Source organism: Trachemys scripta, chromosome 4, assembly GCF_013100865.1.
Source record: "Trachemys scripta elegans isolate TJP31775 chromosome 4, CAS_Tse_1.0, whole genome shotgun sequence".
Taxonomy (NCBI): Eukaryota; Metazoa; Chordata; order Testudines; family Emydidae; genus Trachemys; species Trachemys scripta.
In genome coordinates, this window is record NC_048301.1 from 132,060,046 (window position 1) to 132,068,132 (window position 8,087).

Consider the following 8,087-nt stretch of genomic DNA (forward strand, 5'->3'; position numbering starts at 1 on the left):
AGGGAAGCACGGCGTCAGAGGACATTGATCTAAGTCTGAAACAGCTGGGCTGGCAGCCACAGGCTGTTTGATACGTGACGGGCAGCTCAGAGAACCCAGCCCGCTGCCCTGTGATACTGCATCGAAGAACCTGCCTAGCTGGAGGCCCTTCGTTCTGTCTAGTTAGTGATTTATTCAGGACAGGGTACTCGTACAAGGGGAGAGTTGAGATCCTACAGGAGTCTCTTCACTGCTGCCGCCTCCTGGTTTGGAGGACGGGCTGGGGGGGAAGGAGGATGGTGAGAACCCAGGATACGTCGGACAGATTAATAGTTGCTACATCCTCTAGGAAACACTATGGTAACTCTCAGTCCTTGAAGTGCTGCAGATGGGACCTTTCCAAGACATCCCCTCACCCAGGCCAGCAACTCCTCGGAGCCGTGCCAGGGAACTGCGACTGGAAGATGCCCGTGGCCTTGGTGACTCTCCAGCAAAGGCAGGAGAGCTGCCTAAGAAGCCACATCAGCTGGCGACAGCACTAACGTCCTTGCTGGGTATCAAACAAGCCCATGGCAGGCATGAAGATGCCCTGCTCCATCTCATGTGCAGACACTGAGACTAAAGTAACAACATTTGGTCTTGGGAGATGCCAAAGGAACACTCTCTACTGCTTCCCTCGGGGATGATGGAGCTTAGCAAGGCGTGCCCAGGGCCATGATCGGGGGAGGCGACTCCCTGGGCTTGTCGAAGAAGATGGAGGAGGACATCTCTGTCTTCAGCTTGCTGTCTGAACTGCTGCCCTCGCTGGAGGCCGCGTCCTGGCTACACTCCTCACAGCAGCAGCAGCAGCAATCCATGAAGGCCTGCCCCAGCGGCTTGCAGAGGCAGAGGAGCAGTACAGGGGTGACGGAGCACTTGAAGAACAAGAAGAACTGATTGATGAGGTTGAGCAGGTCCAAGGTTTGCTTGGACATGTCTGGGGACAGGTAGGCCACCACAACGTTGCAGATGTTCTCGGGGATGGTGCACAGGCCGTAGATGACCGTCAGGCCTATGACAGTGCAGTTGAGCTGTCTCTCACACTGGCCATGCTTGGACCCCCGGCACTCCGCCTTCTTCTCGACACTGCTGATCCTTCGGGTCACCAGCTGGCAGCTCACGGTGAAGAGGATGGGCAAGCAGAAGTAGCAGCCAAAATACCACCACATCCTGGCGTTTTGGTAGGTGAGGACCAGGGAGTAGACGGACTCCGGCAGCTCCAGTGAAGGCTTCATGGTGCAGTACTCGGTCACCACACCGGAGACTGGAGATGTGTCCTGCGTCAGCTGCCAAAGGAGAATCTCCGGCACAGAGAGAGTCATGGAGCCCACCCAGATGACGGCCAGCTTGGCAATGATGGACTGGCACTGCTCTATGGGCCGCATCTTGAGCTGAGGGCTGGTTGCTGCGTGGAACCTGTCGATGCCCAGGGCGCAAAGGCTGAAGGTGGTGACACCTAAGGAAGACACCTGGGGACATGGAAAAAGAGACAGGCTGGGGACACTGTGTGGCACTAAATGGAGACAGGGTTGCGTTGGCCAGAGACACATCAGGCTTTTACAGCTGGTGAGATGGAAGTTTACTGGCCAGTGAGAACACCGCTGAGCCAGAGTTTAAGGGGTTTTCCCAGGGCTTGTGCCCCAAATCTAATCCACCGGCCAAAGTTTGACCATTTCCCAGATTCCAAAGCACTGCATTTCTAAAGCAGCCACCGAGGAACGAACAGCCACACATCACAACAGTCCCCAGCCACCCACGTGTTTGTTAAGGGGCCAATACCACCATTTCCTGCTTCTTCTGCAGCGGTGGGAAGAGCTCTGAAGGCGGGAGCAAGGGCTCTAGGGGGGAGGTGAAAGTGCAGATACACACCCAGTTTGCACCCACGTTCCTGTGAGTGACTGTGCAATACAGAGGTGGCTGCAGCCGGAGACATAAGTAACTGCAGCTTCAGCGCACTGCATGGATATTACATGGGGCCTCCCAGCACATGGGAGGGAGCTAAAGCTGCCCCCAGGGAGTAAACTGAGGCAGAGGGATTCAGTGATTTGCCTGAGGCTGCTCAGGGAGTCCAGTGGCTGAGCAGGAGGGTTTGAGCCCCAGCCCTGAGCTCATCCCTCCAGGCCAGGGCTCTCCTCCTTTTTCATCCGCTAGGCTACGACTGACTAGAATGCCTGTCCCACACTCCCCTCCCATAACAGCTCCAGCGAGAGTGGGCCAGGGGTTGGAAGCTCATTTAAGGCAATGCAGCAGCTGAAAACAAGGGGGAGAGCCAGGCTCACGAGTGGCTGCATGCCTTCGGACCACCAGCAGGCTCCTCGCAGGCAACCAGTCCTCTGCTCCGGGCCTTCCTGTCCCTCGCTAGCCGCTCCCCCCGTGTGCTGAACAAGCCAAAGCTGTTGTCCAAAATCAGCCCCTGGGCATTTCCGCTGCATTGAGAAACCCAGGAAAAACATCCCCCTCTGCCAAAGGAAGAGGACACAATTGGTAGGAAAAAATGCCAAGTTCTGGGAGGGTTCGGAGTGAAAATAAACACCAACAGCCGCTCCACAGCCACCGTGCCAGCACTGCCCACTCACTTGCAGCCCCAATCCCACAGCCCTCCTGCTAAAGAAATGGCCACTGTCTGCGCACAGCTGTTCAAGGACGCGCTTGCTGGGCTCCACCGTTCCCCAGAGTCCTAGACCCCAAGGCCAGAAGGGATTACTGGGAGCAGCTACTCTGACCCCTGTACAGCGCAGGAAAACCAGAGCCCGTCCCCGAACTAACTGTTCATGGAGCTAGAACAGATCTTTTAGAAAAACATCCTGTCTTGATTTAAAATTTGCCAGGGGAGAACCCACCACAGCCCTAGGTAATTTGTTCCAATGGTTAATTATCCTCCTTGTAAAAAAATTACACTTTATTTCCAGTCTGCCTTTGTCTAGCTTCAACTTCCAGCCATTGGACTGTGTTAGACCTTTGGCTGCTAGGCTAAAGAGCCCATGATCAACTCCTTGTTCCCCATGTAGGTACTGACAGATCAAGTCACCCCTCAACCTTCTCTTTGTTAAGCTAAATAGCTGGAGCTCCTGGAGTCTCTCACTATAGGGCAGGTTTTCTAATCCATGTCATAGCTCTTCTCTGAACCCCCTGTAATTTATCAAAATCCTTCAGCATCCACATCCTGCGGACACCAGAACTGGACTCTGTATTCCAGCAGCGGGCGCCCCCCTGCCAAGCACACACATAGCCCTTTCTGACCGCCGCAAGGGAAGTGCTCAGTGCTCAGCAAATATCTGACATTGGTCCCTTTTTTTTTTTAACCCAACCTTTAGCATTTTCAGAAAGTTACTCCCCTGGGGATCCTGGCACAGGCCCTTCTGGGGATCGCAGGGTGCTACCCATCACCATCCTGCACTCAGCCCTCACTCCAACATGCTCATGCCACCTGTCTAAGCTGTGCCCCCACAGTGCTCACCACCCCCGCACTGGCTGTCGCATCATCATCAGAGACACAAGGATGTTCCTTCTGCAGCTGTCCCTTCCCGCCCAGTGCTCTCACCTCAGCCTGCCTCCCCGCCTGCTTCCATCAGCATCCCCTCACCATGATCCCAGCACTTCCCCTGCCCCGGCCTGGGTCACACACACACACACACACACACACACACACACACACACACACACACACGCCGCGGGAGCTCACTTTGAATGGGGAGGTGGAGCATCGGGGCAGTGGTGCAGAAGGGGAGGCCAGGGTGTTTCTCTCACTGGGGACAGCTGCTGCCAGCCCCGGTCCCATCACCCCAGTTCCTTCCTGCTGCCTGGCCTGATCCCATGTGCTCCAATCACGCCGGGCGTGGGGGCAGAACACAGATCACAATATTTCCACTTGGAGGTGCTCCCCCACAGCCTGCCACCCCTTCAGTTCTGCCATCCCTGGTCTAACTGGACAAGAGAAAGGATGGGCGCTTATAAGCTATGGGGCACCAAGAAATTAAGGGCCCCTCTATTCAGCAGCTGGGAGGACGCTACCCAGTGTGGGACGACAGATCTGTGCTAGGTCGAGCAATGCAACCACGGTAGCTCATGCTAACTGCCCAGGCACGTCCCCAGGGGGGCGGGCAGTTAGGGTGACCAGATGTCTCGATTTTATAGGGACAGTCCCGATTTTTGGGTCTTTTTCTTATATAGGCTCCTATTACCCCCCACCCCCTGACCCGATTTTTCACATTTGCTGTCTGGTCACCCTAGCAGGATTGGATTTGGATGGCTGGCCGAGTGGCACACTTCTAGTTTTAGGTGCTAGCTTAAGCAGCGCTGGTGCACCCGGACATCTACCTGAGCAGTGCCTATGTACCTTTAGGGACTGAACCAATCTCCAGGGATGTGGCCCGGCTCTTGGAGCTTGGCTACAGGAAAGAATGGCCCCAGCTGGGCTAAATCGGTGTGGAACCGGATTGGGGTACATCAGTGCAGCTCCCCATGTGGACATTCTTAAACTGGAATAAGAGCACCCACCCCCAGGGGCTGCATCGGCGTCGGAACCTATGTAGTCGCAGCGGGGCCATTTCCTTCTGCAGACAAAGCCTTTGCCCCAAGAAAGCTGGCGACGGAGCGCTACGCTAGGGAGAGGAAGGGGTTCTTGGCTGCTGGGACTGTGGGATCCCAGCCCCACGCCCACCTGGCCTGGCCTGCACTCCCAACATGCCCTACCCCTCCCATTGCCAGGGCCTGACCCTTCCTCAAGCCAGGAGGCAGCTCCTGAAGGTGGCCGTTCAGCACTCCAATCCAAGGGTGTCTGCACCGTGTGTAGACACACTCCAGCTGGCTTTGAGCTAGCTAGCGCCAATAACTCAGCCGCCCGAGTACAGCCCCAGGGGCCTGACAGACTCGTACAGCCCGTGCTGCCGTGGCCTTGCAGCTATTGTCATTGGCGCTAGCTCGGGGATTCCTACCCATGGTGCAGTCACTCCTCTGGCTGCAGCGTGGTCGCACCCAGGCTCTGCAGGGCAGGCCATGCAGCAGCCAGGACCCAGCCCCATGACACGTGACCCGCTGCAGCACGTTCCTGGGCTCTGGGCTTCTGAAGGCTAGAGGAGGAGCTGATCTCCAGAAGGGTTGAGCCTGCACTAGCTGCCTCACTAAGCCTAGCACACTACTGAGGTAATTTGCTTCCAAACCCGGCAACCACCGTGCCCCCTGCGCCCCCCCCCCCCCCCCCGGAAAGACCAGCACTGGCCAGGGACTGAGCTACGCCCTCATCCCCAGGCTCTGAGCCCTGCACCCCTCTGAACTTCTAGCAGGTGCCAGGGTGACCCAGGAGCAATCTGGAGGCCAACCAGTGAACTTGGCCAGATGCAGCCCTTGGGCGGGCGGGGGCGGGGAGCCCTGACAGTACATTGTTAAGACACAGCACATGGACACAGCCCCGGAGCCCAGCCTGGATCCCCCCAGAGAGAGCAAGTGATGACAAATGCAGCCGCGCCGGTCTGAGCGCATACTATGCCCCCCCGTCAGACTGACACTACCCAACACCGAGGCCCATTGTCCCAGCCACCTCCTCCACTGAATGAGCCATTACAGCAGCCTGACCGCAGCCACTGCGTCACTTGCAGCTGGGCACACCACCTGGGCCGCTCCCCGCCCTCCCGGAGCAGCCTCCAGCCCCCAGCACGGGACGGACAGCATTAGGAGTCTGAGCACCATTCTGCAGGGGTGGGATTCCTCCCAGGGCAGCAGGCCCAGCATAACACCCAGGCCCACCCAAGCCCCGGGGGAGCCTTGTGTCGGCCCCTGCACAGGGTATATTTCACCCCGTGAATTCACGATCATGTTCGGTTCCAGGTATTTCCCCCATTGCCTCGCAGTGCGTTATTACACTAGGCGGAAACTACAAAGACCATCCCCGGACCTGGACCTGGCCCTGGTACCGATTCGTTAGTCATTATTAATTATATCACATTACAGCCTAGCATGCCCAGGACCGCACTGTGTGAGGGGCTGTACAGACGCAGCACCAAACGCCAGGCCCTGCCACGTACGGTCCAGCCTAAGGGATTGGCAACATGCAGCAGTTGCAGAGGCTCAGGTGCCGGGTGGTTTCAGGAGGGAAGTGATGCTACATCAGAGCGTTAATATCCTCGCCCAGCTGCACCTGTGCCTGTGGCGCTTTCGAGGTAACGCTGAGGTGTCTCCCACCATGGCAGCGAAGTGCTGGACTCTACTGCACAGGGGCGTGTGTGAGGTTTTTGGAGGCTGCGTTTTGGTGAGGCTGAGAATAGCCGATTTCGCAGCCAAGAGCTTCATAGAGCTCTGGGGAATGTGACCAACTTCCCGGCCTGTCATGCAGTGACCACGCTGGAGCACCAGGAACATGCAGCAGCCTGCAGCCAGTCCCGAATTGACTCCTAGGGACAAATCTCCAGCTGGTGCACAGCAGCAGAGCTCCACTGACACCAGGGAGGCTATGCCTGACTCACATCAGCTGGGGATCCGGCCCGTTGACTCCAATGGAGCTCTGGCCGATGACGTGGGCTGGGGATCTGGTCCCCCATGTGCAGCAGAGAGGCACAGCTGCATGCAGGCTGGCTGCGGGGTCCCTCCTATGACACTAGGGAGCGGGGTTCTCTGGTCTCACTGACACCAGCTCTATGCTAGCATGAGGCCAGCGACGCTATCAGGGTGAGGGAGGGGAGACTCGAGCTCCCAGCTCCCAGACCCGCTTTAGAGTCCCCCTCCCCCGTGATCTCAGTGCAGCTGGCAGGGCAAGGAGAGGCTGAGTTGGGGATGGGTTTTCCTCCGCTCGCATGCATGAGTTCTCCATTGTGAGGAGAGCTTCCTCTCCAGGGTAACCTCCCCTCACAATGCCCCTCTTCCCCCTTCATCCCGGGGGTGGCCCAGGAAAGGCACTAGAGGCAGCTCAGCTTGATTCTTTGAACTAGCCAGAGGCACGAGCCCCCAGCCCTGCCAGGACCATGTACCCTGAGGCTGTGGGGTCTGCACTGCCGAGGCGACTGCAGCGTGTGCAGACACAGCTGTCACCTAGCTAGCTGGAGTACTGACAGCAGGGCAGCTGCAGGCTGAATAATTTCCCAGGGTCCAGGGTGGGCTGGTACCAGGCCACTGAGGGGTGGGGAAGGGGCAGGTTGCCCTGGGCCCCCTATTTGAGAGGGCGCCTAAGCCGAGTGGTGTTAGAATATAGATATTCAGGCCTGCCTGTAAAGGCCTGTACTTTAAGAATGTAGATGTATTTTTATCACTTTGTTAGTTACAGGGGTATAAAACAAAGAATCAGAATCACAGTCTGCCTGTGTAAGGGCCTTCTCTCGCTAGAACAGTCTGAGGCCTTGTTCTTAGCTGAGGCGTTTGGCTAAGCAGCAGGGGCAGCCATAAACTGGGAAGCGAACGGTCACATCCTCACATCCCAAACTAGTCACATTGAAATGAGGTGCTATTGGGTTGTTAGGAATACTGTAGATCAATCTCTAATAATTTTTATATGACTTTACATTGTGCCTCTTCATATAACCTTGTGGTGGGTCTACCCACGTGTGACCTCTGTTTTCATGGAACTTTGTATCAAAGCCTCATTTAAAAACTTTGCATTGCCCTTGGTATAATATTATAGCCCCTAAGGATAGAATAAGATAGAAGAAAAATTTCTTTTTGCTAGCAGTAAAACAAGAGCTCTCCCCCCCCACTCTTAATCAATTGCCCTGTTGAATGAATGAGGTGTGAATGAGGAAGGCATGGAAGGCAGCACCTCCAGACAGCCTCAACTGTTGGAGAGGGGCTGGGAGCCAGACCCAAGGACAATAAAACGTGTCAAGTGGGCTCATTAAAGACAAGCAGACATACCGACGGCCTCGGGGGTTAGAAGCAAGCACCTTCTTTTGGAAACACCCTCTTTGCAGCATTGGGACAACACTCAAAAAAAAGCAGCACAAAGGACCAATGGACACAAACACAGAGTTTAAATCTGGTATAAATTTGCATAAGAGGAAAGCTGCTATAAAAGTAAGGTGTCTTGCAAAGGACCCCGGGTCTCGTCTTGTCAACATGGGAGCATCGATCCGGATCGGCAGAAGCCC

At 56.1% G+C, this 8,087-nt stretch overlaps 1 protein-coding gene across 1 annotated transcript in view; it reads right to left on the reverse strand.

The window, feature by feature from the left end:
• Window positions 1-152: 152 nt before the first annotated feature.
• The window catches only part of GPR37L1 (G protein-coupled receptor 37 like 1), a 16,853-nt gene continuing 8,918 nt past the window's right edge, over window positions 153-8,087 (reverse strand). Inside the window, exon 2 of the mRNA XM_034767604.1 lies at window positions 153-1,487. Coding sequence (XP_034623495.1) covers window positions 672-1,487 — 816 coding nt within the window. The 3' untranslated portion in view covers window positions 153-671. The remainder of the gene's footprint in view (window positions 1,488-8,087) is intronic.